Source organism: Meriones unguiculatus, chromosome 1 (assembly GCF_030254825.1).
Source record: "Meriones unguiculatus strain TT.TT164.6M chromosome 1, Bangor_MerUng_6.1, whole genome shotgun sequence".
Taxonomy (NCBI): Eukaryota; Metazoa; Chordata; class Mammalia; order Rodentia; family Muridae; genus Meriones; species Meriones unguiculatus.
The window spans coordinates 40,236,246-40,256,355 of record NC_083349.1 but is presented as its reverse complement, the minus strand read 5'-3'; the positions used below and the strand labels follow the sequence as shown (position 1 = coordinate 40,256,355).

At 40.2% G+C, this 20,110-nt stretch overlaps 1 protein-coding gene across 1 annotated transcript in view; it reads left to right on the top strand.

The window, feature by feature from the left end:
• The window catches only part of Cfap95 (cilia and flagella associated protein 95), a 105,589-nt gene that overhangs the window by 13,262 nt on the left and 72,217 nt on the right, over positions 1–20,110 (top strand). Inside the window, exon 2 of the mRNA XM_060366447.1 lies at positions 15,491–15,596. Coding sequence (XP_060222430.1) covers positions 15,491–15,596 — 106 coding nt within the window. The remainder of the gene's footprint in view (positions 1–15,490; positions 15,597–20,110) is intronic.

Here is a 20,110-nt window from a genome sequence, read left to right as displayed (position 1 = left end):
TGTAGCACTGAAAATAAAAAGGCCAAAGGTCAAAATATATTTATTGTTGTGTGTGTCAAAGGCACACTGCCGGTTCAGGGACCTCACAGTAACCATCCTTCCTGTCTTTAGCATGCTGGTGATTATTACTGTGAGGCAGCAGTGGGGAGGACTAAATGATTGCAATGCTAATAGCCTGTGCTCCAGTTAAGGCCTAAATAAGCAGAGTGTCCTGGTTATTCGGCATGAATCAGAGTCCAGACCCCACCCACTAAGATTTTTAGGTTCTGTGACTCAGAACAATGAATTGGAACAGAGACACACAGTGATAGAAATAGTTTATTGAGAAAGGATGTTATTCATTTCAGGGTGGAAGCTTGGAAGACAGATGCTCAAGAGCCCAGGGCCACAAGAGTTCTGGTGCTTTATAGGCTCTTTTCATGGCATCTGCCTTCTGGTCGTGTGTTGGTGGCTTTACTGCTTGATACTCTGTAATTATATAGCACAGGAAGAAAGGGTTTCTATCTATGCCAGTTGATTTTTTCATACGTTAGTCTCACCACTTCTCTGTCCATATGCTTACTTTCCTGTCATATTGGAAGCATCTTAGGCTGTGTCTGAGATAAAGTTTCTCAGAGGAGATCATCTTGCCCCTACTACCTATACAATTAATATATAGGGTGCTAGTTCTCAACTTAGGCCGGTATTAACTTTTTCTCCAACATTTGGAAATAGGTGCAGGTTATGACTGCCATCTTGTGTTGTGCATGACTTTGTAAGACTTAGGACTCTTGGTCCTAGGGGTGGCTATGGCATCTTAATGTGTATCCATCTACGCGATGCCTCATATCTCTGGATCTACAGCCTGATGGGTAGAGACAATATAGTTAGTGTGCATTCAGATTTATCACGTTGAGGCTAACTAGGTTGGATATAGCCATTCACAGAGTGAGAAGAATGGCGTCGTGACTTAATCCAGTAATTGTGCTGGTTAGTTTTATGTCAACTTGACACAGCGAGAGTTATCTGAAAGGAGGGGACCTCAATTGAGAAAATGCTTCCAAAGATCTGGCTATAGGGCATTTTCTTAGTAACGGAATGGGAGGGCCTAGACATTGTGGGTATTGTCATCTGGTTAGATAAGAAAGTAGGCCAAGCAGGCTGAACAAGGCATGTCAAATGTCCTGCCATGTTGTCAGGCATAGACTTGAAATATCTTCCTCGTATACAACCTGATAATGTCTTAAAGACTAAGTATTTGCTACTTAAAAAAATTTCCTCTGTTTCTTCCTTAGTTAATCATTTATTTTTGCCTTTTTGTTTCCACTAGGGTAAATTTTGGTAATTTTTTTCTTTGCAATTTCAGTATGTCATTTAGTTTTTAGATATGCAGTCACATAATTATAGAAATTAGACTTTAAGACTTCTATGTAATGAATATGTTACATATATATATATACATGCATACACACACATATATTCATACACATATACCTACACATAGGTACATGTACACATATTTGGACTGGTCTTACATACTTAAGGACAGTCAAAGTTTTCCTTTTCATATTTATGTTAGTACTTATATACTTAAAGCTTTGACATTTTCTCTGAGTACTGCCATAGGTAGATCATATGCTTTCCTCTGAGTGGATTTTGTTGTTTTGTTTAATAAGGTCTCAACTAGCTTAAACCGTCCTTGAACTCACTATGTAGACAAGGGTGACCTTGAGTTTCTGACCCTCCTGTCTACCTCCCAAGTGCTTTGGTTATGGATCTACACCATGCCACTCAGCTAACAATGGTGTTTTTACTGTCTGCCTTTCCAAGGAGTATGGCAATTTAAGCTTGAATGGATCTTTTGACTCATGTTGTTTGATACACTGCTTACCTATATGCAGATCTTTTAAGATATTAGTTAATTCTAGTTTTATCATCTGCCATTTGATACCTAGAGAATATGGCACAGTTTCAACAGTAGTGAAAGACAGTTCTCATCTGCCATTTCTCTTTCCTTCCTCTGTTTTAAGGCAGCCCAGGAACTTTCTAAATTCATTCCATTCTCTTTTGAAAATGGCAGAAATGGTCAATTGTAATTCATAAGCAGGACCAACCTTTCTGATCCCCTTTCTGGCCTCACGGGCACGTGGTTTGACTTTCTTCTTCCTGTGACCGTCCTAGTTTCTCACCTTCCTCGTGCAGCTTGTCGTCAATGCTTTGTGTTTTCAATTTTTGTAGCACTATGTTGCTCTCCGCTTCTGCTCCAGATTCCTTTGTCAGCTTAAGTTGGAATATTGGATAACAGACACCCTCCGCATCATATAAAGATTTCCTGCTGTCATAATAGCCTTTGTGTTTGCTGGGGGTGGGGGTGAACCACTGCTCCCTCTCAGGCCAGGTCCTTATTGGGGTTTAAATGTCTCCTCCAAAATGCACATTGAAATTTTAAGTGCTAGTGAGATAGTAATGGAAAGTGGGTCACTCAAGGCCCCTTTTTGAATGGCTTGATGGTATTATCCTGACAGTGGCTGAGTTATATAAAGCCTTTTCAGTCTTTCTCTCTCCCTCTCTCTCTCTCCTCATGCTATGACACAACAAGAAATCTTTCACCTTCAGCTTAGCCCCCCCCGTGACTGTATAATTTCTATTCATATTTATTACTGTCTAGATAAAGTCAAATACTTCTACTAAGTGCAGGGGCTTGGGGATCATTTTAGTTCATTTATTTTTATCGTGTATGTCAGTTATGCATAATAATGGGTTTCACTGTGGCATTTTCCTAGATGCATGTCCTGTATTTGTATTATATCCTTCCCCTATCATCCTCCTCGATCCCACACTTCTCCTGCGGGTCTTCTTTCTCTTCCCACTTAGTCCCTTGTACACCTTCATGTCTTTATTACTTATTTTGATGATCCAGTCAGTTTCATTAGTGTTGCTTACAGGGTCCTGTTTGAAAGATTATATACAGGAGCATTAAGGGCCTATTGATTGGTATTCAGGGAGAGGTGAAGCCTCTTGAGCCCCACCTCCCCATTACCATGCTCTTGGGTATAGGTCCTGAGAGAGGGGAGTTCAAGGGCCTTTCTCTCTGCTGAATGATGTTGACAGGTGCATTCTTACATGGGTCTTATGCCTGTGTCGTAGCTGTTGGGGGCTCAAGAGTGCAGCAGTGATGTTACCTTCCAAAGACAGTGTCCTGCATCCCTCCACTCCTCATTTATATGTATGGCTCTTACATTCTTTCTTCTCCATCTTTTGTGGTGCTCTGAGCCTTGAAGTGAGTGATTGAGTGATTACAGAAACCCCGTTCATGGCTATGCATTCAGCAGCCTCTGAGTCTCACACCTTAACCCGGACTTTCTGCTCTTGGAAATTAGTAGCGCGAGAGAGTGTTCTACCTAGCATTTAAGAGTCTTCTGCCTAGTATCTTCAATGTTTACAGTAAGAGAGTCCATGGGCATCAGAGGAAGTGTGATCTGGTCTGTACTCTTCAGGTTCCCACCTGTGAGTCTCCTCATCACTGAGACCTTGTCCAAGTAAGGGTTACTATCATTGTGAGGAAACACCACGACAAAACATAACAAAACAAAACAAAACAAAACAAAACAAACAAAAAACAAGTTGTACTATCCATTATTGAAGGAAGTCAAGACAGGAACTAATACAGGTCAGGAACTGTGAGGCAGGAGCTGATACAGAAGCCATAGTAGGTGCAGGACGAAGAACTACCAGTTCAGGCATGGCCCCACCCAGTTTGGACTCACCCCCTCCCCCCCATCAATCACCAATTAAGAAAACGCCCCATTGGCTTTCATGTAGCCGGATCGTATGGAGCTAGTTTCTCAGCTGAGGTTCCCTTCTCTCAGTCACCTATGGCTTATGCCAAAATGACCTAAAGGTAGCCTGCATAGAGCTCTTTCCACAACACCTTCTCTGCCCTCTCTCACTTATTTTCACTGGGTCCTAACTTCTTTTCAGTAGCCCACACACTTGTTATAATCTGGGGCTTTATAGTTCCTGTTGTCTGCCAAGATTTTAGCTTTTTTTTAATAGGGTAAATATATTTTACAAATTTTTATTTATTACAATTTATTTACTTAGTATCCCAGTTGTAGCCTACTCCCTTATCCCTTCCCAACTGCACCCTCCTTCCCTCATCTCTACCCATGCCACTTCCCCAGTCCTCTGATATGGGAGGTCCTCCTCCCCTTCCTTCTGACTCTAGCCTATCAGTTCTCATCAGGACTGCATGCATTATCTTTCTCTGTGGCCTGGTAAGGTTGCTCCCTCTCAGGGGCAGGTGAGCAAAGAGTCAGCCACTGAGTTCATGTCAGAGATAGTCCCTGTTCCCGTTACTAGAGAAACCCACTTGGAGACTGAGCTGCCATGGGCTACATCTGTGCAGGGGTTCTAGATTATTTCCATGCGTGGTCCTTGGTTGGAGTATCAGTCTCAGAAAAGACCTCTGTGCCCAGATGTTTTGGTTCTTTACTCTCCTTGTGGAGATTCAGTCCCATCCAGATCTTTCTCTCTCCCCCTTCTTTCATAAGATTCCCTGCATTCTGCCCAAAGTTTGGCTATGAGTCTCAGCATCTGCTTCGATATACCCTGCTGGGTAGAGTCTTTCAGAGGCCCTCTGGTAGGCTCCTGTCTTGTTCCTTGTTTTCACCCTCTTCCGATGTCTATCCCATTTGCCTTTCTGAATGCAGATTGAGCCTCTTACCCAGGGTCCTCCTTTTTGCTTAGCTTCTTTAGGTGCACAGATTTTAGTATGATTATTCTATATTACATGTCTAATATTCACTTATAAGTGAGTATATACCATGTGTGTCTTTCTGCTTCTGGGATACCTCACTCAGGATGATCGTTTCTAGGTCCCACGATTTGCCTGCAAATTTCATGATTTCTTTGTTTTTAATTGCTGAGTAGTATTACATTGTGTAAATGTACCATAATTTCTGTATCTATTCCTCAAGTGACATATATTTGGGTTTCCAGATTCTGGCTATTACAAATAAAGCTGCTACGAACATGGTTGAACAAATGTCCTTCTTGTATACTTGAACATCTTTTCGATATATGCCTCAAAGTGGGATAGCTGGATCCTGAGGTAGCACTATTCCTAATTTTCTGAGAAAGCACCAGATTGATTTCCATAGTGGTTGCACAAGTTTACATTCCCACCAGCAGTGAAGAAGGGTTTCCCTTTCTCCATCTCCTCTCCAGCATGTGTTGTCACTTGAGTTTTTGATCTTAGCCATTCTGATAGGTGTCAGGTGAAATCTCAGGGTCATTTTGATTTGCATTTCCCTGATGGTTAAGGGACCTGGAGCATTTCTTTAAGTGTTTCCCTGCCATTCAGTATTTCTTTATTGAGAATTCTCTGTTTAGCTCTGTATCCCATTTTTTAATTGGATTGCTTGATTTTTTGCTTTTTAACTTCTTGAGTTCTTTATATATTCTGGATATTAGCCCTCTGTCAGATACAGGGTTGGTGATGATCCTTTCCCAGTCTGTAGGCTGTTGTTTTGTTCTGATGACAGTGTCCTTTGCTTTATAGAAGTTTTTAGTTTCATGAGGTCCCATTTATTGATTGTTGCTCTTAGAGCCTGTGCTGTTGGGTGTTCTGTCCAGGAGGTTGCCTTCTGTGCCAATGAGTTCAAGGCTCTTCTTCACTTTTTCTTCTAACAGGTTTACTGTGTCCATTTTTATATTGAGGTCTTTGATCCACTCGGATTTTAGTTTTGTGCAGAGTGGTAAGTATGGATCTATTTGTATTTTTCTGCATGTAGACACCCAGTTGGACCAGACCTTGTCCAAGTCAGGGTTACTATCATTGTGAGGAAACACCACGACAAAATGTTGAAGATGCTATCTTTTTTTCCATTGTATGGTTTTGGCCTCTTTGTCAAAAATCAGGTTCCACAAGTGTCTAGGTTTAATTCAGGGTCTTCTATTTGATTCCATTGACCCACCAGCCTGTTTCTATGCTAGTACCATGCTGTTTTTAATTACTGTTGCTCTATAGTACAGCTTGAGATCAGGGATGGAGATACCTCCAGAAGATCTTTTATTGGAGAGGATTGTTTTAGCGATTCTGGGTTTCTTATTATTCCATATGAAGTTGAGAATTTTTCTTTCAAGGTCTGTAAAGAATTGTTCTGGTATTTTGATGGGAGTTGTATTGAATCTGTAGATTGCTTTTGGCAGAATGGCCATTTTTACTATGTTAATCCTGCCAAGCTTTGAGCATGGGAGATCTTTCCATCTTCTGATATCTTCTAATTCTTTCTTCAGAGACTGGAAGTTTTTTTCATACAAGTCTTTGACTTGCTTGGTTAGGTTCACACCAAGGTACTTTATGTCCTTTGTGGCTATTGTGAAGGGTGTTGTTTCCCGAATTTCTTTCTCAGCCTATTTGTCTTTTGTATACAGGACAGCTACTGAATTTTTTTTTTTGAGTTAATTTTGTATCCAGCCACTTTTCTGAAGGTGTTTATCAGCTGTAGGAGTTCCCTGGTAGAATTACTACCCCCTCACCCATTTTTTTTTTCTGTTTTTGAATGATTTCTCATAAGAAAATGGGAACATGCATTCTTTTAGCTTCACATTTAACCTCCCCTTCTCTTCTGATTTTGAATGATTTCCCCTAAGAAAGTGAAAAATGTGCATTCTTTAGCAATGCTTATGATGAAACTATTTTAACTCTAGATACTGTTTACAAAGAAAACCTCATTTGTTTCTGTTTTAAGTTTCTAATGTGTTGGGGAATCTAGTTGACTCCAGGGTAATTTTCTTTTAAAGTCTTAAATAGCAGAGGATTAGAAATAAAATGAACTGCTCTTAAATCAAATGGCCTTGTATTATCTATTCACTGTGCATAACACGTGGGATCACAGAAATACTTACTAAAATGGACATTAGTTTCTCTTAATGTGGGCACCTGATATTTTCTAGAGTGGTCGTGAGAGTAGAGAGAGGGGAAGCATAAGGAAGCAGATGCTGTTTGCTCATCTGCACCAAGAAGGGTAATTAATTTCCAGGCCAGCTAACACTCTCTAGAACAGTGGTTCCAACCTTCCTAATGCTGTGACCTTTTAACAGGGTTCCACGTGTTGTGGTGACCCCAACCATAAAATTATTTTTGTTGCTGTTTCATAGCTATAATTTTTCTACTATTATAAATTGTAATGTAAATATGTGATATGCAGGAGATCTGATATGTGACTCCTGTGAAAGGATACTTTATCCTCCAAAGGAGTTGTGACCCACAGATTGAAAACTACTACTCTTTTTTGTTGTTGTTGTTTTTCTTTCTACTATAGTAAACTATAGCAAATATATAACTTACATTTAAAGACTTTCTTTTGGTTTTGAGTCCCTTTCTTTCACTACCTAGAATACCATTTTTGTTTGTTTGTTTGTCTTTGTTGTTGTTTTGCATCATGGAGTCTCACTATGTAGCTAGGTCTGAATTCATGCCCCTTCTGTTTCTGCGTTTCAAATACTGAGATTAGAGGCCTGAACTACCATACTTGGAGCATATTGTCTTTGGCCAACTAATACAAGGTTTTTTTTTTTTTTTTTTTTTTTTTTTTTTTAGAGCTGAAGGTCACAGAAACCCTGAGAAGTATACTATAATGTGAAGATAATTGAGGTCTCGTTTGGTTTGTTTGTTTGAGCAGGGTTGGACATCATATCATGAAAGTGTCCTAGGTAACCTGTCACCTTGCCTTTTTTGTGTTTCTTCAGCTACCTGTAAGTCATGAGTTTGGCAGTCAGACTGACATTTCCTTAACTGTTTATGCCTCCAACTACTGCATCATTTTTTTCCCTTTAGAATAGTCTCTAAGGGGTTTCTTGTTTTTGAAGATTTTTCTATGCGGAAAATTTATAATAGTGATGATTCTTGACTTGCATGCCACTCAATATATGTTGAATGAAGAAAATATGCTATATCCATCTTCATCAGGTAATTTTCTCTAGAGCACAGTTTAGTCTGAAAATTTTAGGATCATGGTACAGATGTGCAAATCACACACAGTGAAGTCCCCATTTACTATTCTAAGATGCTGAGATTCCTCCCGAGACCATACCACTTTCTTTACAATGACGCAGATATATCTACATGTCTTTGTGGGTTTCATGTATGAACCACTGAATATGGTTCATATGAATATGCCACTAGGTTGGCATATTAATCTTTTTACCTATGAAATCCTTCAAAGGATTGTCAAATCTCTTTTTGTAGTATTTGCTTCTATTGGATTTAAGTTTTTAATGTGTTGGGGAGTCTAGCTGACTCTCCAGGATAACGTTCTTTTAGGTAGCTGAGGACTGTGAAACTTAACAAGAAAGCTATCTCTCTTCTTATTTGCACTACATTTACATCAGAAAATACAATCACTGACAGCCTTGCTGCGAACTGCATTAATAATTCTAAAGCTTAAAGTTAATGTATTCTGCCATCTGGAGTCTTAACTAAACATTTTTAACATCTTTGAAATCTGAAAAAAAAAAAAAATGTGTCTCTTGTCAAGTAACCAGAAGCTGGGACTGGGCTCAGATATTCATTGTTCTCATGTCAGATGCTTCTCATATTCAAACCCCTTTGCAGTCGGTGTGCTGAATATGCATGGCAGGAGTGTTCCCATTTAGCAGGTACATTCACCATCCCTCCAGAGTCAGGCGCGTGTTGCACAGAACTGGCTTGTCTCTGTGCACGATCACTCCTTCCTGACCGGCACTTTTGAAGACTGAGCCAGGAAATTCTTTATCTTTATGGACACATTTGCAAGCCTTTGCTTTCAGCATTTATAGTAGGGTGGCAGCAACCAAATGTGGAAAGATTCAACCTGTCCATCAATCATGAAAGATCTAGTCATTTGCAATGTGTCAGACTGTGAGTTGCCAGATCACCAAGATGAATTGAAAAATAATCCTTATGCCTAAGAAGCCCTCAGTCTCAGGAGAGGTGGGTACATTAATGGATTGTTCTAGAACAGTGTAAACGGCACAGTGAGAAAAAAAACAAAAAACAAAAACAAAAGGATTCTTTGCAAAGTTTCACTTCATCTCCCCTCCTTATAGATAAGAGACCAAAGATACTCTAGAGCATAGCCTGTCTTCTTGCTTGTGAGAGGAACCTTACTCCCTAACCCCACCTTTTTTCTACTAGTGTGGATCAGAGTTCCTCTGTGGTGGAGCAGCCTGAGGGAGCTATGGTTTCCTGCCTCACCTGAGGCTCTGGGATAATTTCTTGAGTCTTACAACACATGTGGAATATTATGCAGGTTTGTGTAAGAGGGGCTTGTGGGTCCATAGGATCACATTCCAGTCATGAGGGAGTTCTCAAGCTCCCACAAACCTCCAGGTAGCAAATCAGCCAGATCATTTTGATGAGAGAGTGATATAGGTGCTGCTTTTAAACACTTATTTTATTTGGGGTCCCTTAAGCCTACAACTCTCTTCCAACTCACCTCCCCCAACCCTAGGTAGGAGAGAAAGAAGGTTAGAATGGAAAACAGATGTAGACCTCTTTAGACTTAGTTCTGGCTGGTTAGTGTCATCGAGTTTTTGGGGGGCAATACCAATCTCAATCATCAGGGTATCCAGCAGTCCAGGTAACCAGCAGCCTTCTTTCTCCAAGCGTGTTCTCAAAGCCTTCTCTCTGTCCCTCAAAGCCCTCGTTCTCTCTGGGCTCTCGTATTTATATTCTTCTAGAGTCCTCAGAATTACACTCACTCCAGCTGGCCTAGATCATGCACCTCTCTGAACGAGGCAATCATCAGCTGTAGACAGACTATAAGCAACTGCATATCTCACACTGGTTTACATAACATGAGTTTTAAAGGAAACCAAAACTTCCACTACTGTGTGAATTGCAACTGAGTCAGGCTCAAGATGCAGGAGGAGGATGGAGGGCTGGAAAGGTCAGGTGACTGCCAATGACTAGAGGTTCTGCTTCAACTAGATGGATCTTTAGGATATCCTCCAGCATGGGATCTGATCTATCACTAACAACAGGGTCACAATTCAAGGCTGCTTTTTATATAGCTTGCAATTTGGATTCTGTCTCATCAGCCCTCTTTCCATCCCTAATTCTATTTATAATGTCAAAGCAGAAAATTACAGCAAAAATCAAGTTGTAAGAATCAAGCTATAATTACTATAATTCTACAACTAGGCAGAATCTCGCTCTAGGAAACAGAGAGATTGGTTGACCCTAGCACAGAACACTGGTTCTGTGGGCAGGAAAGAGTTGAGAAAACAGAAACAGAAAAAAAAAAAAAAGTGTGTTGGCCATTTCAAAGACGACTTTAGAGCATTAAGATTGATGGCATTTGTGACTTCATACTGACTCAGATGGGCTGGGGTCTCCTGTGTTTGTGGAAAACTGGCTAGTTTAAAAGCTCAGTTGGATTACATAGTATTTGACACAGTGATTTATTTCTGGTTTGGTCTGTTCTGGAGTGTGGGGCAGAAAGCTAGTCTAAAACAGTGGCCTCTTATAAACTCTGTGGGTTGTCATATGGCTTGTCATGTGACTTCTCTGTAAAATGGCAGAGCCAAAAACACTTCATCTACTGCTGATTAAGGGTGTCTCAGATAGGATTCCTTTTCTTTTTATCCCTTTAAACATTCATTTAATTATTATTTATGTCTTTATTAATTATTTACTGTGTGTATTTTTTATATGTGTGTGGGTATACATGTGTCATGACATGCATGGAAGTGAGGAGACAATTTGAGAAAGTTCTTACCAAGTGGGCTGCTTTCTGATGGAACTCAGGACCACTGAGGGATGGCTCCACCCAGAGTGGGCTGGGTCCTACCCCATCAATCACCAATTAAGAAAATGCTCCATAGGCTTGCCCACAGCCTGATATTATGGAGGCCTTTTCTCAGTTGAAGTCCCCTCCTCTCAAATGACTTTGGTTTGTAACAAGTTGACATAAAACTGTACTTCATAAACTTTTATAAAGAAATAGTCGAGTATATATAGTGGTTTTCATTTTTATGTTTTTATGGGATTTCTGTGTGTATGAATGTGTGTGTCTGTGACTATATATGTTTCTTTTGCTTTTTCTTTGGCTCCCTTTGTTCTGTTTGTTTTATTCTAGTCTGGTTTGTTTTTGTTTTATATTATTTTATTTAATTATTTTAAGAAGCCTGTTTTATCAAGAGAAAGAGAGGTGAGGAGAGTATACACACACTCACATGTATGAGAGAGAGAGAGAGACAGACAGACAGACAGAGGCAGAGACAGAGACAGAGAAAGGAAGGGTGTAGGTTTCAGAGGGTGAGTAGTATGGGGAGGAATTTCACAAAGGGAAACTGTAATCAGAACATACTGTATACAACTTTATTTTAAATAAAAGAAAAATTGGAAAAAATAGCCATATCTGCTAGCTTTGCTTGGTAGAACAAGATCTTCAGAAGAAATAAGCCCATTCTCTTCTTTTCTTTGTATTTGTTCTCCTCTCATACATAGCATCCTGACTGCAGTCTCCTCTCCATCCCTTCCCCCCAGTCTCTCTCCTCCTCTTCTCCCCTTAGAGAAGAGCAGGCCTATCTTAGTTTGTGTTTTATTGTTGAGAAGAGACACATGACCAAGGCAACTCTTATAAAGAACAACATTTAATTGGGGCTAGCTTACAATTTCAGAGGTTTATTTAGTTCATTATCATCATGTTGGAAAACCAGGTAATGTGCATGCAGACATGATGCTGGAGAAGAAGCTGAGAGTTCTACATCTTGATCTGAAGGCAGCAGGAGACCGTGTGCCACACTCAATGTAGCCTGAGCATAAAAGACCTCAAAGCCCACCCCAACAGTGACACACAACATGGCCACACCTACTCTAACAAGGCCATATCTCCTAACAGTGCTACCCACTATGGGCCAAGCATTCAAACACATGAATCAATGGGGGCCATACCTTTTCAAACCACCACAAGACCTTCCAGGGACATCAACCAAACACACCTTAACAAGCTACTATAAGACCAGGTGCATATTCTCACATGAAGGCTGGACTGCCTAATAGGAGAAAAAGGGTCCCAATGGCAGGCAAAAGAGTCAGAGACAGCCTGTGTCCCACAGGCTGGGATCCTGTGTTAGGGATCCCAGAAGAGCACCAAGCTATATAACCATAACATGTATGCAGAGGACCTAGGTCAAATCCACACAAGCTTCCTGATTTCTGTGAGCTCACTTGAGTCCTGGTCACTTGATTCTGTGGACCATGTTTTTGCAGTGTCCCTGATCTCTCTGGATCTTCTAACTCTTGCCCTGCCCCCTGCCTTCCTCAGTAAGACTCCCCAAGCTCTGTCTAACATTTGGCTGTGGGACTCTGCTCCCAGCAGTTGATGGATGAAGTCTCCCTGGTCTCTCTGATGATGATGATTATGCTAGGCTCTGGTCCCAGCACACTCTGCAGACAGGACAAACTGTAGGTTGGAGGCTTTGTTGCTGGGTTGGTGTCCCAATCCCTCCACTCGAGGACTTGCCTGGTTAGACGGTGGTTGGTTCAGGCTCTGTGTCCCCTATAACTAGATTTTTACCTTGCTCCCAAAATGGCCCTGATTCCAGTCATCTCTCCCAGTACCCAACCTTACTTGCCCACCTGCAAAATCTAATCTATTTCCTCTTCCCAGGAAGGTCCTTGCATCCTCTCTTAAGCTGTCCTTATTACTTAGCCTCCCGGGGTCTGTGGCTTGTATCATGACTATCCTTCTGAATCAAATTTTATTGTGTATTTTCATTATACATACCAGGTTTCAAAAGGGCATTTTCGTACAGACATATGGTGCTTGTTTAAGCATGTTTGCCACACTTCCCCCTTACCTTCCTCTTTGTGAACCCATCTTATTTGTTGTTCTAGACAGTTTTGTGTGATTTTATCTATCCATGTAGAATCTAGGAATAAAAAATGAAAGAAAAAACTATATTGTTCTATGTAAGATTGGTTTACATTGTTTAATATGATTATCTGCAGTTCTCTCCATCTTCCTGCAGTTTAACTTCATTTCCTATGGCTGACATCCATTCCCCTGCTATGGACCTCTGAGTTGGTTCCCATGACTTAGCTATTGTGAATGGTGCCACAGGGAACACTGATGTGTACATGTCTCTGTGACAAGTTTGCTTGCATTGAGCAAATACCCAGGAGTGCCAGAACTGGATCATAGGGTAGCTTTATTCCTAAGTTTTTGACAGTCTCCACTCTGGCTTCCATAGGGACTGGACTAGTTTACACTCTCTCCAGCAGTGTATAAGGGCTCCCTTTGCTCATGTCTTTGTTAGCATTTTAGTTATGACTGTCATTCTAGTGAGAGGAAATGGAATAGCAGTATAGTTCTAATTTGCATTTCTGTGGTGGATGGCCAAACTGAATGCTTGCTTCTTATTGATCATTTATTTTCCATCCTTTGAGACCTGCCTATTTTATTGGTCCTTTATTGGTTTTGTTGTTTGAGTTCCTGTTGTTTAGTTTTTTGAGTTCTTTGTATATGCTATGTAATGTTTCCCCTTTGTCAGATGTATAGATGCTAAAGACATTCTCCTACTCTATAGGTGGTATTCTTTACTTGGTAAACTATTTCCAACTGACAAAAATGGGATCTCCTGAAATTAAGAAGCTTTGCCTTATTTACTGAGTTACTGGGGTCCCATTGATAAGTCCCTTGCCTACCCCTATCCCATGAAATGTTTCTTCTAATAGTTTCAGAGTTCCGTGTATTATACTGAGCTCTTTTATCTACCTGAAATTGCTTTTTGTGCAGGGTGAGAGGTAGGGATCAAATTAATTTTTTAATTTGATTATTATATATGTAATATGTATTTTGCCATCTTTGTTAAAAAAATTAGGTGCTTGGAGCTGTATGGGTATATATCTCTGTCATTCTATGTGCCTGTTTTTATGCCAGTACCGTGCTAACTTTTGCTACTATGACACTATAGTACATGAGACCACATATAGTAATGCTTGTAGCATTACTCTTTTTGTTGAGACTTACTTTGACTGCTCAGTCTTTTATTTTTACCTTTTAATAATGTATGTTGTTATATTTAGAATTCTAAAATAGTTCAATGTTAAAAATTCTCTGTTGTTTTTCTGTTCTGTGAGTGTTTTTATATTCTTATATAAAATCTTCATAACAACCTAGTGAACTAAAGCCAAAAAATGCTTAGCTGTTAAATTTGAACTTTAAAGCATGTCCAAGCTGCTGGTTTTTGAACCAGGACATCTCCCAAGTTTGGGGTACTTTATATTATTTCAAGAGTTACCCCCCCCCAAAAAAAGAACCAAAAATTGAAAACAGACATACATTATTTGAAAAGCTTCATCAGAACAGTGGAAAAAGCACGAGGAGAAAATATAAACCAACTATTCGTCTGGTGGAAGGTCCATGTCCAAAATACACAAGGAACTAAAACCTCAATCACAAAAACCCCTAAATAATGCAATTTAAATAGCAATGGATCTTAACAGACATCTCTGAATGATACAGATGGCCAACAGATGCTCAGCACCATGGGTGAATCCAGAATGGGAGACAGGGAACCGGGGATGCTTCTGCAGATGAAGTGACAACAAAAAGGGATTCTGGTTGTCACAGTACCACAAAACTCCCCTCATAGAGGGAAGAAATTGGCCAAATTAAGGTTTTTCCTTCTGAGTACTTAGTTATGTCTGTTTCTGCAGAGGCTGAGGGTAGCTAAAGGTAGACTCCATAATCTTATTCCCCAATGCATTCTTGTGCCTGTTGCAAATGTAGCCCAACAAAATGTACTACTATCTCAGTCTGCTTTCTGATGCACAGACAAAATACTGGTGGCTTGGTCTCAGATTCCTTTATTTAACACCAAAAAAGGTCTAGAAAAACTTCTTTTGTCAACCACAGCATTCCCTTTTCATTTCTTGTCACACCAAATCTCTCTTTCTCTTACCCACTCCTTTGAAAATTAGCCCCAACCACCTTTCAGCCAACATGATTGGAATGCTTTTTCCTCTTCCATTTTAAGACGTAGGGGTTAGTTGGTTTTTAGCTTGTGGATATCAGCTTCCTCTGGTGCTCTTTGGAAACAGGGACCACACAGGTTATGGATGTATCCTGCCTCTCTTGAAAAACAATGTAATTAAAGTTCATGGTGGAGAAAATTTCTAAATTGACAAGTTCCATATCTTATTTTAGAATTTAGTGTCAGTAACTAATCTGCATTATTAAATAAGATTCAGTTCACTGGAACTACTGAAGAATTACTGTGTTAGTGAAGCAGTGTTTTTGTGACAGTGTTAGTTTTATCGGATGTGCCAGGCTGTTTTTAGGGAGTAGTCTCAGCATTCCATGGAAAGAGGTGAGAAAAACATCATTCATCATGAGTTCGACAAATTTATGATTAAAATAATAGCATGAAATACAGCAAATTTAAAGGTCTTAAATGCAATGCATGATCAATAAGGATTATTCCCAAGGGACTTGATTTTTTTTTTTCCCTGAAGGCACCAGGACAGAGAAGCCTACCCCAAAGATTTTGATGTAGATGGTCCTGGGCCAGTGAAAAAGCTGGCTAATTCATCATATCGGCGATTTGGAACTGATAATCCAGTAAGTATTTGCTGTTAATTTCTTTGTCTGAAGTCTTTGTCATACTGAAAAAATAAAAATTAAGGTAAGGTGTTGTTGATTATTAATATTGTTTTATCTTTTAGTTAAACAGCTGTTATTCCTAAACCAGCTGTATACCCAAATCACCACACAGAGACTAGGATTTATTTAATTAACCTAGAGCACAATGCTGGGCAATAGTTACTCCATCCTAAACCTCCATGCCCACATAGTTTCCTTCCATTTAGATTTCCCAGACTATACTTGCTTTAAGTCATATCTGAGGTCTGGTTCATCTCTCCTCGTGGTTCCAAGTCCTCTTCTGCTGATTTCTCCCCTTGACTCCTCCAACTTGTTTCCTTTTCCTCCTCTCTGGACCAGGATGTCCTACCTTATTCTCTCCATTGTACAGCACTGGCTGGTTGTTTTATTGACAATACAGAGAACAAATGGTGGCATGTTTGCACAAACTTGAGACAGGTGATGCTTAGAATAAACATCACAATGCAATGTCCAGATTGAAACCAGATAGCGGGGTACAGAAAGCAGGAACATTATACCAACAGTGAGGAATAGTCTTTCCAATACTGTTATTCATGAGATTAATTAGGTTACTTAGTTGCAATGCATGTAGCATACCTGTACAATCCACCTAGTTCTTAAGGTTATTGGGTGAATTAGACACAACAGTCCTTAGCATGCTGCCTGGCTGTATTAGTTAGCTTTCTGATACTGTAACAAAATATCTGTTACATACGAAGTAAGGATATTTATTTTGCCTCACAGTTCTGGAAGTTTAAGTCCTAATATGGTCACCTCATTGGTCTGATAAAGGTGGGCATGTCATTGGGGGAATGTTAGTCTGGGTAACCACATTTTGAGAAAGGAAGAAAAGGACACCAAAACTAGGCCACCCAATTTCTTTTGAGAGTATAACTTCAAGGACCTAATGGTTCCCTCTTAAAGGGATTCTCTTATCTCTTTAAGATCCCTGGTGTTTCCCAGTTCTACCTTTCAAGGATTGTGATGCTGTGTTGCTGCTGCTGCAGCATCTTGCTAGATAACTTCTCTGTCTTCAAAATAACCCTGTACTGTCCTATATAATCCTATATCCTGAATAATCCTGTAGAGGCAGGAAGAAAGACTCCTGAGAGTAAACAGTCCATTCAAAATCTCTTAACCAAAGTGAGGAAAATAAAGTTTGAACCCTGGTCTCTGACTTTTTCAAAATCCTTTTCTCAGGGCAGGTGTTACAAGCAATTAAACCTGATATTAATGTGACCCCACTGTTTGAATATGCATTTGTTTAAGTAATTCCTGTTTGAAACATGCTGAGTGGATTAATTAATGCTTGTCCAATTGAGCATCTGTCCAGTCAACATAAGGCAGGGGCTTAGCAGTCTAAAACCACCTCACTTGTGGGGTACGATGGCAGCAGCTTTGGGGCTAGATAATAAAAGCCAGGTGTAGGGGCTAGAAGAGATGATTCAGTCATTGAGAGCACTTGCTGCCAAAACACAAGGACCAGAGTTAAGATTTCAGTACTCAATTAACAAGCAGGGCATCTGTCGCTCACCCGAAACTCCAGCTCCAGGGAAGATAGAAACAGGAAGATCAGCCTGCTTAGAAGAAAACAGGGGAACTCCAGTGTCAGGGAGAGACTTTGCCCCAAAAAGAATAGAGGGAAGAATGATAGAAAGGGACACGTGCTCTCTTCTGTCCTCTGTGTTGGTACTGAGATCTAAGGCGTGGGCACCTGCACATTATATGTACCTGTACACCATATACTTGCACACAAAATCAAATGCATACAAATAAATTCTGAAGACCGCAACAAACCAATTTGGACCTTGGGCTGTCTTGTTGGCTGTCAGCTAGCATGTGCATGGAGATCATGTGTCTGATGTTGAGTTCAGTTATACCTCTGCTACCCTCCCAAACCCAGGCTTTCTTGAGCATCTTATGGGAGATGGACTCAGGTTCTGAAAGTGAACATGCTGAGAACACTGGGTGTATCTCATAATTTTCACCCAAAGGCTAACACTCTCAGATCACTTTTTGAAGTTGTCAGGCCTAAGAAAAGACATCATTATATATTGGAAGTTATTCCACAACGTTCTGTATTCTATAGGGTAGCAGTAATGAATTAACTTAGCATGACAGTTTGGTTTCCTCCTTTTCTTTTAGTTGTAAAATAAGCAGGAGTTCAAGCAGGATGACATGGGAAATGAGATGCACTGTAAAGTTACAAGTGGCTTGATATGGAAAGAGGCACGTTCAGGAGCTAATGAAATAATAGAGAAGATACGTCCCTCTGCAGTGTCCTCATTCACACACAGGATTTTCTTGACATCTCTAGTTCTCTGTTCTTGTATTTTTTTTCCTGCTCTAGCCCAAATCACATAGACTATGTGAGAACTCCCTTTTCACTCAAGCTTCTTGCTCTTTGCTCACAAATGTCTCATTGTCAGTCAGTCAGCATGTAGGTGGAGCATATATGTCTGATATTGAACTCAGTCAATAGTATCTCTGCCGCACTGTCCCCAAACCTCAGCCTTCTTGAGCAGGTGTGATTAGAACAAAGGAAAGTTGAGTAAGATGTACACTGGTTTCTGGATTGTGGGAGATGAAGTGAAATTGATGTGTATGGATCTTGGATATTTCTTTCCTTAGCTTCTATACAATAATGGTCAATGCTTAGATTTAACATGAATGTTTACCTTTCCTGTACATTTGGTGATGATCATGGAAACCCTGTCCTTCCTCTACCAGTTTTGAGGCTGTTTTAGATATATAGGAAAAAGGCCAAAAAAAAAAAGCCTATTCCTGATAAAACCACAATTTTCGTATTTTAATAAGTCATATTTTCTCTGATAGAGCAATCTATCCATTTTGTTTTTGTTTTTTACAGCAAAGCTATAAAGTTCACAAGAATGATATTATTTTCATTCTGAACCTACCCTTATCAATCCTAACATCACTCACTCAATGTCCCCTGTGTCCAGGAAGAAATAGACACCAGTTCAGACCTTCCTGGCCACCATGTGATTAATTAATGAATCCCTCTTTCTGTTTTTCCCAAAATTTTAACAGAAACCCAAAGTCTGGAATGGTCTCTAAATATTTGTTATTTATTCATTTATTTATCTATGAATTTATTATTTAGCTAGCTAGTGTTTCACATAGAACAGGCTGGCCTCAAACTTACTATGTAGCTGAGATTAGCCTGGAACTTCCACTCTTTCTTTCCCCACCTCCCAAGTGCTGCCACTACACTAGCTGTGGACACTCCTGATAGTTGTCAGGAAACACATAACCTAAGAAGCTAGCCTGCCTAGGCAGGGCCATCTGAGACCTCTAAACCAGGGTAAGATGCTATTGGCTGTCACGTTGTTAGAAAGAGCTGCCCAAAGGAAGTTTTGTTTACCTGAGGATTGCTTGTTCCCTTTCCCTTAGTTGAGAGTGATTTCATGGAAACCATTAAGAGAGCCATGTGTCCTGACATTTTAAAGATGTATGGCCCTTGTGTGTGACATGAGCCTGTAAACCTTAGTGTTAGGCACTAGGCCTGATGTGACAGCACAGAGGAGAGAGGGAGCAAGCTTCCCTCAGAGTGTTCAAGTTTCTCTGAATTGTGTTCACCTAAATGAGTCATGAGGTAAAGTCCTCTGAGAAAGACTGTAGGACTGGGAAAGAAAGTCAGCAACCCAGCACAAAAGACCTACTAAATACCAAAGCTCAGGAAAGGAGTTGCTGTTTCTGCCATGCTGGGTCAGAGACAAACTCCATGTGTGGTAGTGGTGAAGCCATCTTTCTAATAGACCACACTACCTCCAAAGTCCAGTGGGAGACATGGTGATGGAAGGAAGAATTTATCTGGTGTTGCCACACTGGGAAATAACAGGGAGACAGACACCCTAAATCCTCAACAGTACCAATGAGAATTTCAGGATTATATAGAAGAATAAAAAGAGGGGCCAAGAAATGGGCATAGTCAGTCTTGGTAAAACAGTCAGTCTTGTTGATCGTGATCTTGGGTCTGGTTCCATGAGGTTCTGCTGGCATAGAGGAAGTCATTATTGCATGAATGGTGGCAGTTTATATTTAGTCACAAAGTGACAGCTTCTGCCTGGATGTGGGAACCAGCCTGGGTGGTCACAGCATGTAGGCAGCAGGACTACTACAGCAGAGATTTGAGATAAACTGGAAAGGACTCAGATCATAAGCAAGGGCAGTAAAATGTAATCAGTCAAGACAATGGCTGAGTTGCTACTTCAAAAAAATAAATGAGGAACCAGCTTGTCTCTCTCTTAGGCTTGAAAGCCATCTTATAGCAAGTATAAACTAGATTAATTCTAGTTTATGATTAAATCTGTTTCTCAAAAATTGGGCTATGCCCTACCTGTAACCTTAACTACATACAAATGGTTCTGTACTTCTTGTTCCAGGAAATAGCAACCATGCTTTAGTTTCAAAACATCATTATGACCCTTTTGAAGCTGCCTTTGTTCAAA